At 42.3% G+C, this 22,854-nt stretch overlaps 1 protein-coding gene across 6 annotated transcripts in view; it reads left to right on the top strand.

The window, feature by feature from the left end:
• NOL4 (nucleolar protein 4) overlaps window positions 1-22,854 on the top strand; it is a 197,510-nt gene that overhangs the window by 47,723 nt on the left and 126,933 nt on the right. For all 6 annotated transcript variants that reach the window (XM_059815317.1, XM_059815319.1, XM_059815315.1 and 3 more), the window contains one exon: window positions 2,417-2,549. In XM_059815317.1, the coding sequence (XP_059671300.1) occupies window positions 2,417-2,549 (133 nt within the window). The remainder of the gene's footprint in view (window positions 1-2,416; window positions 2,550-22,854) is intronic.

The raw sequence follows: 22,854 nt of genomic DNA on the forward strand, positions 1-22,854 counted from the left end.
GCACAAGGAAAGTTCTCCAAATACTCTTTACATCTTTTCTCAAAGCAGAGTTTTGCTAAGAATTTCTTTTTTCTCTGGGCTGTACATTTGTTGCACTGAGAACAAAATGGTAGTGCAAATGTTGTAGTACAAAGCAGGAAGATTTCTGGTGCATACATTCAAACTATTTCGTGCACTTAAAAAACATGCTTGGATTTGTAGGAAGGCTGTTTCCAAGGTTTCGTCAATCATATCTGTATTCTTGTGGAGGGGGTGGAATTGAGACAGGAGTAAACTTGGATCCCACAACGAGCTAGCACAGTGACTGAAAGCCTCCTAATTCTCTCATCCTCAATTCATCATTTTTAAGTTGAGGTCATTGATGAAAGGGAAGAACAGGAGAACTCATCACTGTGTGGGAATTTATGGCTGTGCTGCAACTGGTACAAAGATGCTAGTGGCTCCCAGCTCCTCTCCCCATGCCTGTGTGTCCACACGGATTCAGATAAATGGTTACGCAGTTCAGGGAGTGAGGTGGAGATATTCTGCAGAGTGCCACAGGCAAACACAGGCATGCCAGGTGTGTTGTTTTATACCTATGCAAGCGTTGGATAGGCAGGGCTCCCTTTCTGGAGCCTAACCTCAGAATTGGAAAATGTAAGCTGCTGCTTCCTGGTTCCTGCAGGGATCAATGAAAAATACCACTGTGCCTTAACAGAGCCACAGCCTTCCAGAAGGTCTGGGGGAGTCTGTGTTCTGATCTTGCTCTTTGAGAAAGCAGTGTGTGTTTTCCCAAAACCTCAGAACCAGGTCGGCGTGTGCCTCGGCCCTGTCAGTCTGGGGCAGGACTAGTGGGCACCACGTCCCACGGTTCTTATGCGAGGTCAGTGTTCGGGTATTTGCTCCTCCTGTAACTGGGGTGCTCCCACCTTATCTGGGCAAGGTAGACAGGTGCCTTTAGAGAAGCCCTCACTCCTCCATTTCATTTTTTACAAAACTTTGATAATAAGGTATGTTTCTTTCGTTATTCGTCATTGTTCTGGTGTGACAGTGCAGAACAGCATCGCCTTGTGTGTTGTCCCACTCTCATTCCTGAATGGCATTTGGCAGTACTTCTTCCCCATTCCACAAGAGTCATGACTGCATTGAACTTCCCTTCTGAAAATGAAAGAAGCACCCATGCGAGCTGGAAACATCACTGAGACCCAAGAAAGGAACTGATTTAAGGGCCAAGTGCTCAGAAAGAAGAAAGCAGATGTATTAGCATCTGTAGAAACCAGTTCACAACAAATACACAGTAAATCATATTCTAAAGACTGCTATTTTTCTAAGTCACTTCCAGTGAGCAACCCAGAAAAAATAGTCAGAATCCTGTTAGTTAAAGTTCTGTTTTTATTTTTAAAAAATAATATGTTAATTGGAAAATATTTTAAAATAATCTTTAGGGGATACTAAGTTATCTGCTGTATTTTTCTGTATGTTCTTTAAATGGCTTTTCTTCATAACAGGAGTAGTTATCTCAGAAAAGTTGTTTCTGAAAATATATCACTATAGGTCTGTGTGTTGCCTCAGCAGCTTACAGAGCAAGACTTGTGGATGCTTAATTTTTAATCCCTGAGTGCATGCATGATCTTCAGTGGGACTGAAAAAAGTAAAGTTAGACATATATGTGAACATTTGCTGGACTAGGTCCAAAACTGTTTTGCTTTCATAACTGGGGACAAAATATTTGATCAGGACTTTTTCTTTTTGCCCTCTGCTATCATCCCTAGTGGAGACTCTGTAATTATACTTGTTGGATAAATCATATTAAAGATGTATGAGGTAGAATAAATTTGAAGTGATTCACATATGATTATATTACTTTGGTTTGCCATTGACTGTCATTTGAGCATGCTCAAAACTTTTATAAGCTTTATCATTTTAATAGACACTTCTTTAAACACAGTAGCAGTGTAAGAGTGACATCACATCAAGGGAATTTGGTCGTGGAGTCTTATTAGGTCAAGTTACTATTCGGAAATCTTACTGTGAGCGGTCATCACGGGGTTACTGACCTCGCTTGGGAAAGGTAGAGAATTCAGGCAGGGGATGTGGAGAGCTCTCCTCAACCAAATTTGAATAACAAGGACTTGGTATGGGGGCTCTAGTTACTAGCCCTTTTTTCCAAAATACTATGGAAACAGTTAGGGGTGCAGTAATGGAGTATCCTCATAGTTGAACAAATTGTATTTGTCAGATTGTCATATCACATACACACTGTGTTTACCTTGCTCTTCTTTATGTGCTCTCCTTGTTTACTTATATACACAAGGATTTAGCATGATTACACTCCACGCCACGTGTAAGTGAAAGGAGCGGGAATGAGTGAACTGCCCATATAATGTGAACAGCTTACGATGTTTTCTGACACGTCTCTGAAACTTTCAATTTGCAGGATGAAAGCTCTATAGAAAGTGATGAGTTTGATATGAGTGACTCGACTAGGATGTCAGCTGTGAACTCCGATCTCAGCTCAAATCTGGAAGAGAGAATGCAAAGTCCTCAGAACCTCCAGGGCCAGCAGGATGGTAAGGCTCTAGTTTCATACAGAAAATGTGGTATTGCCTTGTCTTTTTCCCATTCTGTGCCTTCATTTAGTACCTGCTGTGTCCTTTTCTTCATAGTGTGTTTCATTAGGTAATTTGAAATGTATGTTCTCTATGTCTCAGCATGAAGGGGATGAAGTTGGGTTTTTTTGCAGGTTAATTTATTTGTTGCTTAGGCAACAGGTGAGTGCTTAGACCACTATATGATAAGTATTATTATTTTACTATTTTTATATATATAGTGTGACCATACACAGGCATAAAAGGAAATGAAACTCAAACCTTTCTGAGGCAACCCAGAAGGCTGAGAAAGTTGTTTTTACTGGTTGAAATGAGGGAGAGGCGTGTGACAGAAGCATGGTTATTTGAGAGCTAGGAATTGGGATGTGATATTCAGAAGAAAGGATGAAAGACAAACTCTGACAGGGAAGTAGAGGTAAAAGAAGAGAAAACGGAATGAGCAGCATTGTAAATTTGAATGTTAATTATTTCTAGGTCAGTTACAACACAAAGCTAATTTGTTGGTGAAAGAGATGGAATTTTTACTTTGCATAGAAGATGCATAGATGTGCACTCTTTGATTTCAGCCCTTGTTATAGAACAAGTTAGATGGGCCTGGTTTGGAATGAACTTTCTTCTTGGCTATGGAGCTCACAAAGAGTGTGTCCACTACAGACTGTGACAGTGGCTCATGAGTCGCATGTGAATGTACAACATTCAAAGTGCAGGTCTATTCTATCACTATTAGAAACAACACATTGGTATTCTGTACTTGTTACTGCGTAATTTCCTGATCATGTGTGCCAATTCAGAAGTGCTTCTTATATTTCTCCTGAACACTAAATATATGGGATTTGACAGTTAAGCTGGATTCTTTCTGCTTTGTGCATTGTGGTCAGTTGCTAGCTGGTAAGCTATTTAGGTGAGAATGGGTGTGCTGCATAGTGGCTGATAGTATCTGGTGGTGGGTAGGACCTTCTGCTGTGTTGCTCTCCGGACAAATAAAGGAGGAGGATGTCTATGATAATTTGGTAGTACAGATTCTAACCACTGCTGTCTTTTGTCTGAGCGTCCTCAAGCTATCACAAAATTTGTGCAACTTTTGGCTTGATTTCTATCTATGTATGTTCACTAAAGGAGCAGTTCTGATGCACAAGATGTAGGGAAAGCCAGTTCACTTTCCTGTTAAAGTTTGACTTTTCAGGGCTAATATATTATAATAATACTGCTAAGTTAGAGTTTTCAGGGGTACTTTGGAAGGTGCCATTTTTATGTATCTGGCTTTCAGTACAAAATCATGCTTTAGAGGTTCTTGCTTACCTATATACTCAATCTGTTTCGCATATATAGAGCGTTTCTTAATAGTAATTGTGTGCATGTATATGTCTGAAATAAAAATTATAGCTCAGTACAGTAACCTATGAAGAAATGCCTGTCATCATGTCTTAACGCCTGCTGCAAACAGATTCACGTGCCACATCTAATCATATTAGAACATAAGTACGAATGATAAAATGCTGCAAATCTGTCACTTGCTATTTAAAATGTATGTGAAATAAATGCACTGTGGTCTTTGAACTGCAGGTAGTGTGATCTTACAGAATTGCTCTAAATCTCTCAGCTTGCTTTCTCTTCCTCCCAGAGGGTACTTGCCCACCTTCCTAAGGCAATCCTATTTTATGCTGCATCTTCTGGCTAAAGCATCTGCTGAGAGAGAGATTTGAAATAGCAGCTCTTCCTGCTTCATAGTTTTCCTGTGCTAGCTGTTGTCAGGTAGCAAACCTGAGTGTGGCTAGTTATAGCAACACTGCTTTTTCAGATATGGGAGAAGAGGCTGAAGGAGGAACTGAAAGACATTAGAGAAGGCGAGGGGGAGAAGAATGATAGGAGAGGGCAGGAAAAAAGAAGATTGGAAGAAAATAATGAACACAGGGATAGAGGGATGGAAGCGGGAACAGGAAGGAGGGAAGACAAAAGGGAACTTAAATGAACTTTAGAAGTACAATCCCTTTTGTCATCACAGCCTTCACTGTAAACTTTTACAAATTTAATACTTAATTATAGTGCATGCACACCAAAATCATCACCAAAGCATGAATTTGTGTGTCTAAAGTGATTCCTGCCCCCTTCCCTCAAACGTTCTATATGTCCATGAGAGTTTATGTCAGCCACCACATTCAGTCTACAGATAAAGACACTTGGCATTTGGCTCATCTGAAATGTCTTTGCTGCATTCTGGCAGGTGAAAACTTACTGCTGTGCAAGGTTGCCTGTGCACACAGGGTTGGGAATGGTGTCTGTGGTGGAATGGGACAGCACAGGTCTTCTGCTGCCCCAAGCACGAATGATTTGCTAACGGGCATCATTAGCAAAACTGCTGCCTGGTGTGGATTAGTGACAGCTCCAGTGTACCTAAAGGTGATGTGTTCTATCACTTTGCTTACCTGGCTTTCCATGTGAGGTGGCATGAGACTATTTTGGGACATCTGTTGGGTTTTTTCCATGGATTTCAACTGATTTGGTACTAGGATATAAACAGAGTCCGTGTACCCTAGAGGAATGTAATAGTGAGCTGGGCCTCACCACTGAGGGATAGATGGAGGCTCCTCTTACAGTTCAGTTTATCAGAGCATAGTGGAATACTGACACTATCTATGTAAAAGAAATAAGATTCTTTCTTACTCCCTTCCCTTGGGGCTATATCTGCATTGTATTTAGACAGGCATTTACCTTTGGGACTCCATTGCAGAGCTCGTACTAGAAAATTTGACCTGAGGTTTCTCAATGTCTTCCAGTCTAGTACTCAGTGCTTTCAGTTTCTCATGGTTTGGTTGTTTGAACCTACATAGAATAAAGGCAAATATGAGAGCAACCCACAGTATCAGCTGAAAGCAATAGAATTCTTCACCCAGAAATGTCACGGGAGGTAGGAAAAATGCTGAGAGGGAGGGCACAGAGAGGGAAGGTGTGTGTTTGCTTGCAGTAGATGGGTGCTGGTACGGCACAGAAGTCCTGGGCTCTGCAAATGTACTGAGGCTTCATAAGATTCCTTGTATAAAGCATATTAGGTTGAAAGGCAACAGGGAATTGAGGAAGAAATGAAAAGTGGGGAGACTTGGTGAATTGTATCCATCGCACTGAGGTTGCTACAATACTACAAAGGACAGTTGCCACCTTAAATTAGCCTTTGTACACTTTTAAATAACAGGGCCTTGAGTCGCACCTGCTGGTGAATGGCTGAAAATAGCATCCTGAGCACCTGCAGGGCTGCTGCAACTATGGGGGAGGAGTTGGAAAAGAGCTGCTTCTCTTCCCTGGGGAGTTAGAAATGGAAAGCAGCTCTAATTTGCAATCGGTTCATTCCCCAGCTGGGAATGGGGTAGGGCTAGCTGGTTACCAGTGCCTCAGAGCTGCTTTTCCTAGCAGCCAGCTGGATAATAGGGCTGCAAATTACTGCTGTGTTCCTTTCTCTTTTGCACCCTATCCACTTGCTTGCCCCTAATTTCTTGCTTCCCTATACATGCTACAGCTCCCTTGTCCTAAGCTGGTTCTTTGGAGCAAGCCCTGTGTACCACTCATCTGCAGGCAAAGCTCCCACTCAAGAGTTGTCTTTAGTTCTCCTTTCTCCTAATGATGCTCTAGGGACTCTCATGTCGCTGGATAAAACCCTTTTGCCCTTGTCCCAGACCACAGACAGCAAGGCAAGGTTTGCAAACTGAGTTGGAAATAAAGGAGCTTGTCTTTTTTTTAATTAGTGCTTCAACCTGCACAGAAATTATTTTTGTAGTGAAAACTGACCACTAGATAGGTCTGTCAGAGGGGCAATAAGAGCTTCTACCCTGAGGGAAAATGGGACTCTTGTTGCCCTTGCCTGTTAGCTGGAGCCCTGCGCAGAACACCTGAGTGTGTCTGCTGCCTCGATGTGGGGGTTCATTAGTTACCAAGACATGAGAGAGGTGTAGGGTGATCCTCTGATTAGAGGAAATTAAGAACATGCACAACTCCAGAAGTAACAAGAGTTAGGTATAAATTTTTATGTTCAATTTTTTTTTGGTTTGCACTATGTGAGCTATCAAATAAAACTCAGGGATGAGACTATTTGACTGTAATTCAGTGCAAGATGTAGAATTCATTTATTTTCAGTATTTCTCACTGTACTGAGGTACACAAAAACATATCAATGCTTTGTCTGGATTTGGGTGGAGGGACTGTGTTCTCTTCAGTCTAGTTTTTAGAAAATGATAGTTACATGTTTATATTTATGTAGAACTCCCCCTCACAGGCACTGTATAGAGACTGTGGTCATAGCAGCTAGCTATGACAAAATATGTAATGATTCAACCTTTGACAGGGCTTGTGCTATTATCTTAGATGTGGAGGTTACTAATAAGTTTTTCCTGGCTGTATTTTTTTCAGTTTATAGAAAATTGAGCAATAGTACTGTAATGCAATGGAGGACTATGTCTTCAAGTAGTTTGTGGTCATTTGGATGGTGCCAGTTCTCTTTCCATGGCATGTTCAAGTTGCCAGGCTTTCCACAATATAGATGTAGGAGATGTGGTTGTTCACATTAACTATTCCCTTCAGTCATTTGGTGTTTGTGGTAGATGCAAGTATTGGAGTCAGTCATCTAAATACATGTTTTCTGCATCGAAGCTATAATCTTTACGCAACAGCTTCACCTGAAACAAGTAGCATCGGCTGATTAAGTTGTCAAAACCGTGTGTCTGTGCAAGGATGTGAAGTCTGCTGTACCCATTCTTGCCATTGGTTTGTTCACTCTGAACTGAGTCCAAGCCAAGTGTTTAATCCATCTTCCCATTCTCAACTGGTTGTACTGTCATACTTCTGCTTTTGTCTTTAGTCCACTAAAACCTGGACTGCCTGTCTTAAAACATTGACTTTTCTTTTTCCACAAAGTAATGTGAGATGTATGGGTTCAAACACCAACTGCAGGCCAAAGTGAAGACAGATTGGTGAAGGAGAGTATTGGAGTAAATAATCTCTGCTGTTGCCTATGTTTTGGCCCTGCTCTTGATGTTGAGTAAAGGGAGTGTAGCAAAGCCAACATGAGAGCAGACAATTCCCAGCACTAAACCCATGGCAACCTTTTTGCTGCTAATTAAGAATTTTTAGTGGAAACATTATTTTACATTAATTTACAAAATTAATTTACATTAATGGGTATCATGCCTTTAACTTCTGTTCAAGCACTGAAAGATTTTACAAATATGGTTGTTTTGTATGAGGTCTAGGTCCCCTTGACTTCAGTAAAGGCCCACTAACGATTAGCTGAAATGATTGCAGAGCTCGGGTGTCTTTTACTTAAAAGCTTGACTTCTTTAGGCTTCAAAACAAAGCACCTGACATTTCTGTGGTATATGGGATGGAGTGAAATTACCTCATGAAGTCATAAAGCTTTAATAACAATATTAAAGATAAAATAAAAAGCAGCCTACCAGTTTTCCTCCATGCAACCTCACATACTTTTAGAAAGCCTTTTAATTTTGGGGATTTTCTGTGGCTTGACTGCTTTTATTTGCAATTTGTAAATCCCTACTAACACAGCTATAATGCTATAGAGGTTCCTTATTATGCTTATACATTATACAAGACATTGGACATGCAAAGTTAATAAGCATTTTGCTCTAAAGCAAAAGGTAATTTTTGCTTAATAGCAAGGGTTTGGGCTGATTAAGAATGAAGGAGGTAGCACTGTTAGCTTATAAAGGGTATATAAAAACAATTGCTACTTTCCTTTTTTTTGGTGAAATGGCAGACCATTTAAAATTACATTCGAGCTGGGGCCAGGAGAGCTGAGTTTTGTGATGTATTCAGACCTCCCAGTCTTGCTCGAGCCAGTGCAACTTGCAACATTTTGGGCAATAATCTCACTTCTTATGACTAAGGATGAAACAATAAATACTAGTCTTCTGAAAGAGATCTAAGATACCTGTCTCTCTCATGGCAGTGGAAAAGAAGAGAGGAGTACAGTAACATCCAGGCAACACTAGCAGTACAGCACCTTGTGCATAGTCTTGTGATCTTGCTATAATTTCCCTGAAGGGGAAAGCCCACCTGTATGAACAGGTTTTACCTTTCCCCTATTCTGGGAGGTAGAGCAGAGGCAGCAGAGGCTGAATGAGAGCAACAACCGCATCCCAGAGACAAGGGCTGAGACAAGCTGGCAAGAGAGAATGAGGACGGTCTCTGCTTCGGCTGCCCAGCAATCTGTTCTGAGCATAAGCAAAGGTCTCCTGTCTCTGCAGCTGTTGATCTGCCACCTTTTGCAATCACCAGCTTCATTACTGAATAAAGCAAAAGACAGCACAGTCACACATGCATGTTTCTGAGTAAGTCTATGGGCTGCACTAAAGTGTTATCTTACACGTGCCAAAATCACAATGGTTTCTTTAGACAGGGGGTTAGTTATAATATATTGCTCTATCTGAGAAAATTAGCATCATCGTCACCTAAGCAGAGTTAAGGTGGACCTGTGAACCTGGCATGTAGTAATGGTATTATTTTGCTTCAGTGGAGCTACACCTGGGGTGATTTGGCCCATCAGATTTGCTTCGATATACTATTATTTGCATAAACCAATACATTTAAGAAAGAGGAAGAAAATGGTGAAACAAGAACAGAAAGCCAGAGAGTTGTGGAAATCTAGTTTCAGTGGCGTTTTAATGGCTTCTTTAGAGATGATACCCTATCAGTGCAAAAGGTACTACAAGTGACACCGTAATGACACTTGAGCAGTGTTTCGATGTCAGTGATAATGTATTGTACAAAGTAAGCCTCGGCAAGAGCTTGAAATGTTGGTGCAGCTGTGTTAGAAACTTTCAGGCCTTAACATCATTAAGGAGAGCTGGGTAGAATTTTCAGCAAATCAAGTATTTTAATGTACGGGCTGCTGACGAGGCAGCTGATATGTGCATTGTCGTCAGAATACTGAGCTGATATATGAGGCACTTCTATTGTACAATAGATGAAAAACTTCCTTTGACTCTATAAAACTCAAATTTTAGAAGAATTAAGCATCAGTGTCTCTCCATGGAGAGCACTCCTTCCTTCCTCCACATTAATGGAAGGAACTTCCAGAACTTCACTAACTCAGTCTCAAACCAGGATTTGGACATGAACACCCCTCTCACTGAAGTGTAGCAAGTGGATTACTTTTACAACTGACTCTTAATATGTAGAGTTACTGTGTCTTAATTTGCTAGTTGCAAGCATCTTGTGAATTGGCTGTGCTGAATATCTCCATTTTACTTCTGTCTTCTCTCATCTTTTAGTAACTTGTGTTCTTTTTTTTGACATGTCTTTGTTTGTTTTTTATCTTACACCGTAATTTGCTTTAGAGACTAAAATATTATTAAACATGAATTATGCATTGAGCAGACTCTCTGCTAGAGTCTGACTGGTCTGTTGCAACCAGAGAACAATCCCGTTTCCCGCACCACCCTCCCAGCTGCACAACTGTCACTTTCTATTATGCTTGCCTTGAACAATTGAGTGTGGCTTGTAATGACAATAATTGCCTCAAAATTGTTTGTCATGTTTGCCTTGTTAGCAACAAACTACTAACTGTTGGTTACAATCAAGTTCTCAGCTATTACTCCGTAATTACATCAGGGAATACTTGCAGCCAATAATAGCTGAGAAACTAGAATTGTCTTTTCACAAGTAATGCTAAAACGCTTGCAGACCATTCACTCTATTCATAGCCATTCTCTTTTACATCAGCAATCTAGTGGTAAGTGAAGCCTACCCCTGTGTAAAAGGCTAGCTGAAGATGTGTATCCTTTTGCACCTTCAAAACAGGTCTGCGGGTTGCATTGGTGTGGTACAGGTCCTCTGTCAACAGATACTTCACTTTGGCAATAACACTAACCAACCAAGCTATCTCTTCCTTATGCAGGTACTGAAGGGAGCCAATCTGCTTTTGATTTCAGTATGCAAGCCCTTGTAACTAAGCTTAGCGGGATTTCTGAAACTGTTGGTTTGGTTTTGTTTGATTTTCTTTGTTCTTTTCCCTTATTTTAGCATCCTTCAGGCCTTTCCCTCCCATTTCTCTGTAACATCAAAATTAAGGAGGGGCATTCTGGTGTAGGGATTTAGTTTTGCTTTCCAGTACAGACACTTTACCTAGTTTATCCTTTCATATGTACCAGTTGACTTTAGCAGGGGCTATGTGCACAGATTGCTTGATTTAATTTGATCTACTTCTGTACAGTATAGGTAGAGTCTTTTTCATAACTACTGTTAAAATGTATGCTAGGCATAGCTTTTTTTTGCTATTATATTTAATATAGAATAAAATAATAGAGCACTTTTATTTCAGTAAAAGGAATGTAAAACAGTTTGCTTTAAAGAAAATTAAATTTAGCCCTTAATTCTTCACTATGTTATGTTTTAATTAAGGAAGCTATTAATTTTTTTTTTTTTCTGAACAGGAAATTCCCTGGAGACACGGGGCTGTCTTGTGAAAGATTTTTTTTTAATGGAAATTTCTTTAAAGTGTTTCTTCTTTGATAAAATATTTGTAATACTGAATGTTTAAAATTAGAATAATTTTTTTACCAAATGCAAATACTTTTACTACAAAAAGAGAGTAGTACTTCTTTAGCACTATAGAGTTTTGTAATATTTAACACATAGGGAGTGGTTATACATATTTTCCTGAGATCTGTGAAGTGGTGTTTCCAAATAGTTGATTTCATGTTGCCAAATAGTAACCATATTTGTTATTCTGAGGCAGCGGGACATGCTATCTCTGTCACTTCTTAATAAGAAGATGGAAGAAATGATATAGTCATTCTGAAAGCTTCAGGATAGGTTGAACTCCAGTGGTGTCCTCCAAGTATTTGTGAATGCTGGTAGCCTGGTTGTTGTGAGAAAGATGGAAGTTGTGGTTTGCAGGTTGACTGGAGACAGAAGTATACAACAATTACATTTAGCATCAACACAGATTAAAATACAGCCAGGTTGTTTTACAAGTTTAGCACTTGGTGACTGGTTAACAGCTTGCTGGGAGATGAGTGAGGCTCAAGCAGTCTCCACTGCTATATGCCAGCTGGGCATTGGCCAGTGCTGGTTGCTGAAGGAGCACCCTTCCAGACAGATGGACTTTAGTAGCTACTGAAACCTGCTCTGGGAAAAGATGTGAAGGAGCACACCCTATTTAGTTGCCTTTGTAGGCTGTACTGTGTGTAATGCTGAGAAACCAATCCAGAACCTTAACTGTAAGGGTTAGCATTACCATTAGAATAAATTCAGATACAAGCTAACGTAACAGAAGAATCCAAATTTATATAATATACAATTTTGAGACTTAGGTGCACAGAAATGAAGAGAAATTGATGCCTTAGGTCAGCTCCAAGCTTTTTTCCATTTCCATCAGATAACAACTCATTAGTGTGCTAGTCTTGCAGCTGGAATGTGGTTTTCCAGCAGAAATATTGCCCTGAGATTAGTCTCTACTGCAGAAGTTTCCGGTTATGGGGATAGTAGCATCTTTGTCTCTTAAGTCCTTCCTTCAGTTTCATTTCAGAGTTTTTACAAGCCTGCTTTCTTGTGAAATGAATTAAGGAGTCAGTTTCATGCATGTCTGAGAGCACCAGTGACTGCTTTTACCAAATTTCTAGCAGTCTTCATGCCCTGTATGCTTTACTGGGTAGAGTTGTTCCCTAAGCAAAAGGTAGAGTGATCCTTTTTAATAACCATCCTGGTTACCTGCTATAAACAAACTGTTAAACTTGTGTAAAAGGAATAATTACTTCTGGCTGGAAGGTGGAGTTCAAACCTCTGTGTTTAGCTTTTCATACTCTGAAACTTGGATTTCACGTAAGCATAGACATTGGCATGGAGATTTAAATGAGATCATAAACCAGAATAAAGCATGTGGTTCACCAGCAGCTTTTAAATAAGGCAACAGTAATAGGTACTTTGGTACAATAATTGATTAGAAAATTTTATTTTTGTGCTTTGAGAAACACTGTGATAAAACCATGATATCAACAGACTAGTCCTAAATTCTTAGGAGCAATAATTGCTGTTACTGCTTTGATAGGAAAAGAAATTAGGAGATACAGACAGGGAATAGGGTGGTTTGTTTTCTTTTCTCTGCAAAGAAAACAAAATAGAGAGATGATATTTCAGTTACACGAAGTTACTGTTCCAAGAAGAACCAAAATATGAAGCGTACTAAAATTTTAATGATTTAATTGGCAAAGACATGCAGTGGGTTTATTATGTCACACTGTTTAAGTGCCTCTTGGATGGTTATTCTGAAGGGAGCTCATGCTGCAGCCTGTCAAAGAGAGGCTGAAGAGACAGAACTGCAAGACTTGAGAACTTTCAATGTGAATTATGTGCAATGGGAGAAATAGGTCCCCTTCAAGAGGAGGTGGTACAAATAGTGAGAGCAGCCAGGTGGTTTAGAGAGGCAGAAAGTAAATGGAAGCAACCAGTGCTGTTAAATCTCTTTTAAGACGTCTCCTTGTATGTGGATGAAAAATCGATACATAATCTTTGAATAGTTCACAGGCCTGTATACATCTTCTTTACCAAAGAAAGCCAGGATTTCTGTCTGTCTAAAAATAATTTGTAACTTATATATCCCTCTTAGTTAACTGTCCAAGGACCATATTTTTATGAGAAGTTTCAAAGAACTTTGAGATTTAGTGACCTGGCTTTTGGAAATTGTATGCAGCATGATCATGCCCAAAATATATGGGTGCAATTAAAACCTTACTAAAATCAATGATACGAATTTTTACAAACTCCAGTGGAGACAAGGTTTCATCCTTCATGTTTTTGTAATAGTTTCTGGGCAGATGAACTGATCCTAAAGTAGTTAACGTGGGTGCTGAAATTGCTACTGGTTCTTTAATTAAACCATCAGTGTGGTTTATGCAGAGATTATAAGCTTTAATTCAGTGAGCTAGCCAAGCTCTGTCTGTGTTTCTGTATCTTCCTTTCTTCTTTCTGCTACATTTCTGTGATTCTGTACTAGTTATGTGTGCCCTCTAGGAACTGTGCATCTTAGATTCCTGGATCAGACTGTAAATCCTCGTTATTCTTGTACATCTGTAGTTACAGACTTGCAGATGCACATATTGTTATATCTCCTGCAAATACGCCCTATTTTAATTAAAAGCATGGGTGTTGCAAAGCCTGTTAGGAAGGACAAATATTTTTCTGTTCTCTGAATCAGCTACTCAGCAGCATGTTTCCATTCAGTCCCTAGAAAAAAAGGGCCTAAAATGATTGCTTACTCAAAAAGGTAGGGAAAGGGTGGTGACAGCATTAAAAGACGTGTACTATGGGTGGATTTTGAAGAGTAGGATGACAGCCCGGCCAAGTACTCCACCACGATTTAGGAAAGAGTGTTCCATGGCGATTCTTGAACTTAATTCTCTCTGTTGGCATTGTAAAGTGCTGATTTCAATAGAAGCTTGCTTAAATACAGCTTTGCAAAGGAGAGGATGGACATGTAAAAATGATGATTTTTTTCTCAGAAACAATTCTTCACCATGTAGGAAACTGTGTACAGTCGTAGCCTTCTAGCCTTTTACAGGCAGCTCCAACATCATCATGGCCATGCAAAAGAACAGGTCCTTTCAGAAGAGCTTCTGCTGCAGAGATAATTCACTTGGATGGGTAGTGGTAGCCTATTAGTCTTTTCTGTTTCTTGGACCCTCTTCCAGTGTACTGCGTGGTTTTGAGTAGTTCAGTTGGTAGTCTGTGAGGCAGTCCTGTTCTATGGCTTTTTTTTTTTTAGGATGGCTTTGATGCCTTCTAGGGCATCTGCTGTTTTTGTAGATGCTTGGTATGAGCCTCTGTGAGTAGAAAAGGGTGCTGCGATGTGACTTTGGGGGGGAGGACAATGGGGGTATCCCGAATCAGGCGTGTGGCCCACCAAACTAGCATAGCATAATAGAACAAAAGTCCATTGCTTCTTAGCTGAAGTTACACAAGGACCTTGTGTAACAGGTGAGCTGGCTAACACCTAGGTGTGAACAGACTGGCTAATAAGACCCCAAACCTAACCGACCCTCAAGTACACACATATGATGTAGAGAGCAGATGTTAGCAGTACCAGTAACTAGTTTTTTTTCTTTGTATACAGACAGAAGGGAAATAACTATTTGGTTTTTAAACTGTTCCTGCCCTGCAGAGTAAATTTCTCTGAATAATAATGAGTTTCTTTAAAGATATTCCTGTCTTGTGGGTCAGGAAGAAACCTAGTCTATGCTGTCTGACTACCTCTTGGGAATACTGCAATTAGCTACACTTTGAACCTGAATAAAAAAATGAGGAGAAAACCACTCTCCTGACTCCTCCATTATTTCTGCTGAGAGTGAAAACTGTGCCCCTTCAGCATCCTTCAAGGCAGGAAGATTTTACTTACTCTGCTTTCCTATGTGAGTATGTGGTGGATGCTTTACCATTTGTTTCTACCTGGCTGTACACACAGATGTGGACAGAAATCAGTTGTGAGGAAAAATCCAGAGAGTAGAGGGTTAGGAAGGCTGTTTAGGGAGTAGCAGAAATTGAGCTTGCCAGCTTGACAAGGTTGTTTTTCCAGCAGCATTTATTAAAAATAAAGTTAGCATTGAGTTATATATTGGCCGTGTTGTATATTTCATTACACAATATGGAACAAGCACAAAGCTAATTCAAGTGTACACAGAAGTATCTATTACTAAGAATAGATTTCCTATTTGTATGTTTCATAACCATATTTGTAAGTCTATATTTCTCTTATCACATATATATCTCTTTCTATAGTTATCTATTTCTAAGTAAACTGTAATGATCACTGAAGAGAGGGAGAGCTTTATGGCATGGGGATCTGTTATTAAGCAGATGATACATTTTCCTGTGCTCTAATTAGAGACCATCTCAGAGAGTTCAGAAATACCATGGGCCTGAATTCCTATAAGAGGCAATTCTGTGAAGGCTAAATCCAACCAGAGCAGTATAGAATTATAGAATGGTTTGGGTTGGAAGGGACCTTTAAAGGTCATCTAGTCCAACCCCCCCTGCAATGAGCAGGGACATCTTCAACTAGATCAGGTTGCTTAAAGCCCCATCCAGGCTGACCTCGAATGTTTCCAGGGATAGGGCATTTACCACCTCTCTGGGCAACCCGTTCCAGTATTTCACTACGCTCATAGTAAAAAATTTCTTCCTTAGATCTGGTCTGAATCTAGCTTCTTTCAGTTTAAAACCATTACCCCTTGTCCTTTTGCTACAGGCACTGGTAAAAAGTCTCCGTCCATCTTTCCTATAAGCCCACTTTATATATTAAAAGGCCACAACAAGGTCTCCCCAGGGCTTTCTCTTCTCCAGGCTGAACAATCCCGACTCTCTCAGCCTTTCTTCATAGGACAGGTGTTCCAGCCCTCTGACCATTTTCATGGCCCTCCTCTGGACCCACTCCAACAGGTCCATGACTTTCCTGTGCTGAGGACCCCAGAGCTGGACACAGTACTCTAGGTGGGGTCTCATGAGAGTGGAGTAGAGAGGGAGAATCACCTCCCTCGACCTGCTGGCCACACGTCTTTTGATGCAGCCCAGGATAGGGTTGGCTTTCTGGGTTGTAAGCGCACATTGCCGGCTCACGTCCAGCTTTTCATGCACCAGTACCCCCAAGTCCTTCTCTGCAGGGCTGCTCTAAATCCCTTCATCCCCCAGCCTGTATTGATACCAGGGGTTGCCCTCACCCAGGTGCAGGACCTTGCACTTGGCCTTGTTGAACCTCATGAGGTTCACATGGGCCCACTTCTTGAGCTTGTCAAGGTCCCTCTGGATGGCATCCTGTCCCTCAATGCGTGTCAACCGCACCACTCAGCTTGGTGTCGTCTGCAAATTTGCTGAGGGTGCACTCAATCCCACTGTCTATGTCACTGATGAAGATACTAAGCAGTACTGGTCCCACTATGGACCTCTGAGGGACACCACTCGTCACTGATCTCCATCTGGACATTGAGACATTGACCACTACTCTCTGGATGTGACCATCCAGCCAATTCCTTATCCACCCAATAGTCCATCCATCAAATCCAGATCTCTCCAATTTAGAGAGAAGGATATTGTGGGGGACTGTGTCAAAGGCCTTACAAAAGTCCCAATAGATGACATCCATAGCTCTTCCCTTGTCCACTGATGTGGTCAGTCCATCATAGAAGGCCACTAGGTTGGTCAGGCAACACTTGCCCTTGGTGAAGCCATGCTGGCTGTCTTGAATTTCCTCCCTGTGCTCCATGTGCCTTAACATAGCTTCTTGGAGGATCTGTTCCATGATCTTCCCAGGCACAGAGGTGAGGCTGACAGGTTGGTAGTTCCCAGGCTCCTCCTTTCTATCCTTTTTAAAAATGAGTGCAATGTTTCCCTTTTTCCAGTGTCTGGGAACTTCACCTGACTGCCATGACTTTTCAAATATCATGGAGAGTGGCTTGGCAACTACATCAGCCAATACCCCGAGGACTCTGGTATCAGGTTCCATAGACTTATGTACGTTCAGGTTCCTCAGGTGGTCTTGAACCTGATCTTCTCTTACAGTGGGAGAGACTTTGCTCCACCAGTCCCTGCCTTGCAGTCCATCCACTCGAGAGGTGTGGGAAGAGAGGTTGTCAGTGAAGACTGAGGCAAAAAAGTTGTTGAGTACCTCCTCGTCCTTTGTTACCACTTTTCCAGTTGTGTTGATCGGGGGGATACACTTTCTTTGACCTTCCTTTTCTGGCTGACATACCTATAGAAGCCCTTCTTATTATTCTTTGTGTCCCTTGCCAAGTTGAGCTCCAGCTGCACCTTGGCTTTCCTGACCCCATCCCTACACAACCAGACAGCATCCCTATACTCTTCCCAGGATACCTGTCCCTGCTTCCACAGCCTGTGCATTTCCTTCTTGCCCAGCAGGTCTTGACTCATCCATGCCAGTCTCTTGCCTTCCCTTCCTGATTTCTTACACCTGGGGATAGAGAGCTCTCGTGCTCTATGGAAAGCACCCTTAAAGATCTTCCAGCTCTGTTCTGCTCCCCTGTCCCTGAGGGCAGTTTCCCAGGGGGTGCTATTTACTAACTCCTTGAACAGCTGGAATTTTGCTTTCCTAAAATTCAGGGTCCTGACTTTACTCTTTGCCTGTCCTATATCCCTCAGGCCTGTGAACTTCACCAGTGCATGATCACTGCAGCCCAGGCTGCATTCCATCTTGATGTCTCTGATTAGTTCACTTGCTTTGGTGACCAACAGGTCCAGTAACGCATCCCCTCTGGTAGGGCGCTCTACTACCTGGCTTAAGAAGTGATCTTCAATGCATTCCAGGAATCTCCTGGATTGCCTACAGCTTGCTGTGCTACTTTTCCAGCAGATGTTGAGGTAGTTGAAGTCCCCCAGCAGGATGAGAGCCTGTGAGCATGATGCCTCCTGTAGCTGGAGTAAGAAGGCTTCGTTAATAGGCTCCGCTTGATTGGGCGGCCTGTAGTAGACACCAGCCACAAAGTTCCCTTTATTGCCTCGGTCTCTAATTGTTAACCGTAAGCTTTCAACCTGCTTGTGCCTATTCTTCAGAGACATCTCTTCACAATCTATCCATTTCTTGACATAGAGGGCAACCTCTCCACCCTTCCTTCCTCGCCTGTCCCTTCTGAGCAGCCTGTAGCCATCGATAGCTGCACTCCAGTCATGGGATTTGTCCCACCAAGATTCAGTAATGGCAACTAGGTCGTAGCTTTCTAGCACTACGGTGACTTCCAACTCCTCCTGTTTGTTGCCTATGCTGCATGCATTGGTGTAGAGGCACCTCAGCTGGGCTGTCAGCTGAGTCACCTTCTTAGAGGAAAACACCTTAATTCCTTGGAGGTATTTCACTGGTGTTTCCCTGTTGGCTTCTATTAATTCAGAAGCCCTTGGCTCATCTCTGTAAGACTTCAAGAGTGCTCCAGTGTACCCAGCAAGTCTCAGAGCAACAGGCTGAGGGCCCTTGTTAGCACCCTATCTCTCTAACCTTGGTGTGTCGTCCCGCGGCTTGTCACAGGTGAGCCTGATATTATCCCTGTCGTGGTTTAAGCCCAGCTGTCAACCAAGCACCACACAGCCACTTGCTCACTCCCCCCAGGTGGGATGGGGGAGAGAATCAGAAGAGTAAAAGTGAGAAAACTCGTGGGTTGAGATAAAGACAGTTTAATAGGTAAAGCAAAAGCCGTGCATGCAAGCAAAGCAAAATAAGGAATTCATTCACTACTTCCCATTGGCAGGCAGGTCTTTAGCCATCACCAGGAAAGCAGGGCTCTACCACATGTAATGGTTACTTGGGAAGACAAACACCATCACTCCAAACATCCCCCCCCTTCCTTCTTCTTCCCCCAGCTTTATACGCTGAGCATGACGTCATATGGTATGGAATATCCCTTTGGTCAGTTGGGGTCAGCTGTCCCGGCTGTGTCCCCTCCCAACTCCTTGTGCACCCCCAGCCTACTCGCTGGTGGGGCGGTGTGAGAAGCAGAAAAGGCCTTGGCGCTGTGTAAGCACTGCTCAGCAGTAACTAAAACATCCCTGCTTTATCAACATTGTTTCCAGCGCAAATCCAAAACACAGCCCCATACTAGCTACTATGGAGAAAATTAACTCTACCCCAGCCAAAACCGGCACAATCCCCCTCCCCCTTCAAGTCTAGTTTAAAGCTCTGTCAATCAGCCCTGCGAGCTCATGAGCAAAGACCCTCTTCCCCCTTTGAGAAAGATGAATCCCATCTGACACCACCAGGTCTGGTGCCGTGTAGGCCATCCCATTATCAAAAAACCCAAAATTGTGGCAGTTTGACACCAGCCACGGAGCCATGTATTAATTGACTGGATGCATCTCTTCCTTCCAATATCACTGCCTGCAACTGGAAGGGTAGAGGAAAAATTGCCTGTGCTCTGGATTCCCCTACCAACCATCCCAAGGCCCTGAAGTCTCTTTTGATCGCCCTTGGACTACACATTGCGGCTTCATCCCCACCCACGTCGAAGAGCAGTAATGGGTAATAGTCCAAGGGCCATACCAGGCTAGGAAGTTTCCTAGTGATGTCCTTAACTCGGGCCCCAAGGAGGCAGCAGACTTCCATAAGAGGAGGGTCTGTCTGGCATATTGGACCCTCCGCTCCCCCCAGAAGGGAGTCACCCACAACTTTTCTTCCTCGTGGAGGTGGTCGTGATACGGAGGATAGGCTTTTCTGACCTTGGCAACACCTCTCATGTAGATGGACCATCACTGACATCATCTGTTGACTGACCTTCCTCATCCAGAGCCTCATACTTGTTGTATAGAGGCACCTGGGAAGGCAAGGTAGGCAAGGAGGGGGTTCATCTGCCACCTCGAGCATAGGCTTGCCTCCATTCACTCCTTTCCTTTAAACTACTGCTTTCTGCCTGATAGGAGGAGAATACAGGATACCCTTGATCTTATGTTTTTTCTGGTGGATGTTTCTGTCTCAGGGAGGGCAGAGCATGGTTCTACCAGTCTATCTCTTTCTCAGAGGTATATATTCCAATACCTCCTGAAGCTCCAAGGCAAAAGAAGAGTTTGCATCTCTTGCTTTCTTGTTGTTTTGGTATGGGTGGAAAAGGTTTAGTTTGAATGTGTTTCAAACAAATCATAAGGTGTGTGCCATCTGAGCCAGTTTGTGTTTTCCTGTTCAATAGGAGCAACAGCAAGAAACAGCGGATGTCAGTGTCTGTAGCTGCTATCAGAATATTACAGGTTATATCTGAGGGGCAGCAGTAGCTCCAACTGCTTAGCAGCACATTCTTCTTCCAGGGAAGCAACATAAAAAAAAAAAAAATTGGATGGCTGTCTCTTGTAGAAACAGGTTCCATATATATATGTGTGTGTGTGTATATTTATTTTTATATATATATATACACATGAAACCTATAGTGAAGCTCTTTCCATCCTTCAAAGTGTTTTCCTGATAGAGGACAGTACTCATCTTAGGGGCTTCCTCTTGGAGACATTTCCCGTGGTGCCTTGCAGGGCAGGTCAGAGACTGAGTGGAGAACGTAAGACTGGTGTGAACTTGACAATTGGTACTGGTGAGTAAATGGTCTCCTGAGGGCTCTTCTTTAGGTGGTTTCATTCTTAATAAGTACAATGAGTTACAGTCAATGGCTCAATGTCCAAACGGAAACCAGTAACAAGTGGTGTCCCTCAATGGTCCATACTGGGACCAATACTATTTAATATCTTCATCAACAACATAGTGGGATTGAGTGCACCCTAAGCAAGTTTGCAGATGATATCAAGCTGAGTGGTGCAGTTAATTTGCCAAAGGGAAGGGATGCCATCCACAGCGACCTTGACAGGCTTGAGAAGTGGACACGTACAAGCCTCATGAAGTTCAACAAGGTCAACTGCAAAGTCCTGCACCTGGGTTGGGACAATTCCTGACATCGATACAGACTGGGGAATGAATGATTTGAGAGTGGAGAAGGACTTGGGGATACTGGTGCATGAAAAGCTGGACATGAGCTGGCATTGTGTCATGGCAGCCCAGAAAGCCTATCGCATCCGGGGCTGCATAAAAAGAAGCATGGCCAGCAGATTGAGGGAGGTGATTCTCCCTCTCTACTCTGCTCTCATGACAACCCACCTGGAGTCCTGCATTCAGCTCTGGGGTCCCCAGTGCAAGAAAGTCATGGATCTGTTGGAGTGGGTCCAGAGGAGGGCCATGAAAATGGTCAGAGGGCTGGAACACCTGTCCTATGAAGAAAGGCTGAGAGAGTTGGGATTGTTCAGCCTGGAGAAGAGAAAGCCCTGGGGAGACCTTGTTGTGGCCTTTCAATATATAAAGTGGGCTTATAGGAAAGATGGACGGAGAGTTTTTACCAGTGCCTGTAGTGACAGGACAAGGGGCAGTGGTTTTAAACTGAAAGAGGGGAGGTTTTAGATTGGACATAAGGAAGAAATTTTTTATGATGAGGGTGGTGAGACACTGGAACAGGTCGCCCCAAGAAGTTGTGGATACTTCCAACATCATTGGAAGTGTTCAAGGTCAGGCTGGACGGGCCTTTGAGCAACCTGATCTAGTTGAAGATGTCCCTGCCCACAGCAGGGTGGTTGGAATTAGATGATCTTTAAAGGTCTCTTCCAGGCCAAACCACCCTATGATTCTGTGGTTGCAGTAATCAAGGTGAGAACTCATACACGCCAGCTTTTAAGGCCTGTGTCAAAAAAAGAGATTTCTGGGTCATTACAGGTGGAAGATGGCTGTTTGGGCAGCTAATAATATAGAATCTTGAAAGGTCCCAAAACTGAAGAGTGGGTTGAATAATTTAAAGCTGGATGTTCTTGTCAGTGGTAGATGATCAGAAGGCACTTCCTTCCTCCTACCACCTTTCATTTGTCTGCCTTCATTGTTAAGGGGCTTTTTTTTTTCTGCTATCATCCAAACATCAAGACAGCTGGAGAAAGACATAGATTGTGGAGTGAAAAGCTTTGTGCATTGGTGTCAAAGTGATAACCAGTTTTTTCCACAGGTTCATATAGTTATTGGAGAACACTGAGGCTTTTTTTGTCTCTAAGGTGTGGGTTTTGGCAGGAGAAAACCAGTTTTCATAATAATCCTTAGTTCTCAGTCGAAGGAAATCTGAAATAATTCTCCTCAGAACTTCATATTTGGTTATTTGCCAGCTGAATTTATGTCATATCAGAGGAGAATGGTAGTAAAGGAATTGGTGCTGGTGGTTGAAAGGCATGTACTTCCATGAGAACGGACTGGAGTAGAGCGAATAAAAAGGTAAGCTATCTTCATGCTGATTTCTGGCTTGGATTCTGAGTATCAGAAGAGAAAGTCAGTTTTAGCAGCAAGGAAAAACAGTTTTCCAAAGAGTTGTCTGGCAGACAGGAAAAGAGGCAGTACTGAGGGGCTTGGCAGAGGCATGAATGGTAGTTAGACCTCTAACTCCTGCAGAGAGGTAGCAGGAGAGAGAGCACTCTTCTGCCATCTGTGCCTTTGAAAGTGCTGCTCTTGGTGAAGGTTTCCAAGTTCTCTTCTAGTCACTCTGCAAAGAAGCTTTTTAAAAGAGTATTACTTGCCAGTGTGTGAAAGGAAAATGTCAGTGCAGGTGAATTCAGATGTCTTGCATCATATTCTCAGTGGGCCTACACTGGTTTATAGCAAATGAGGTTCTGACTTTGTTTAAAAACAGCTATTATTTTCTGTCTGCAATATTGATTTCTGTGATAGTTGATAGTTGTCAGTGCATCCCTGTAAGTATGAAAAATACAATCTTAACTT

This window comes from Gavia stellata, chromosome 3, assembly GCF_030936135.1.
Source record: "Gavia stellata isolate bGavSte3 chromosome 3, bGavSte3.hap2, whole genome shotgun sequence".
NCBI classification, from domain to species: domain Eukaryota; kingdom Metazoa; phylum Chordata; class Aves; order Gaviiformes; family Gaviidae; genus Gavia; species Gavia stellata.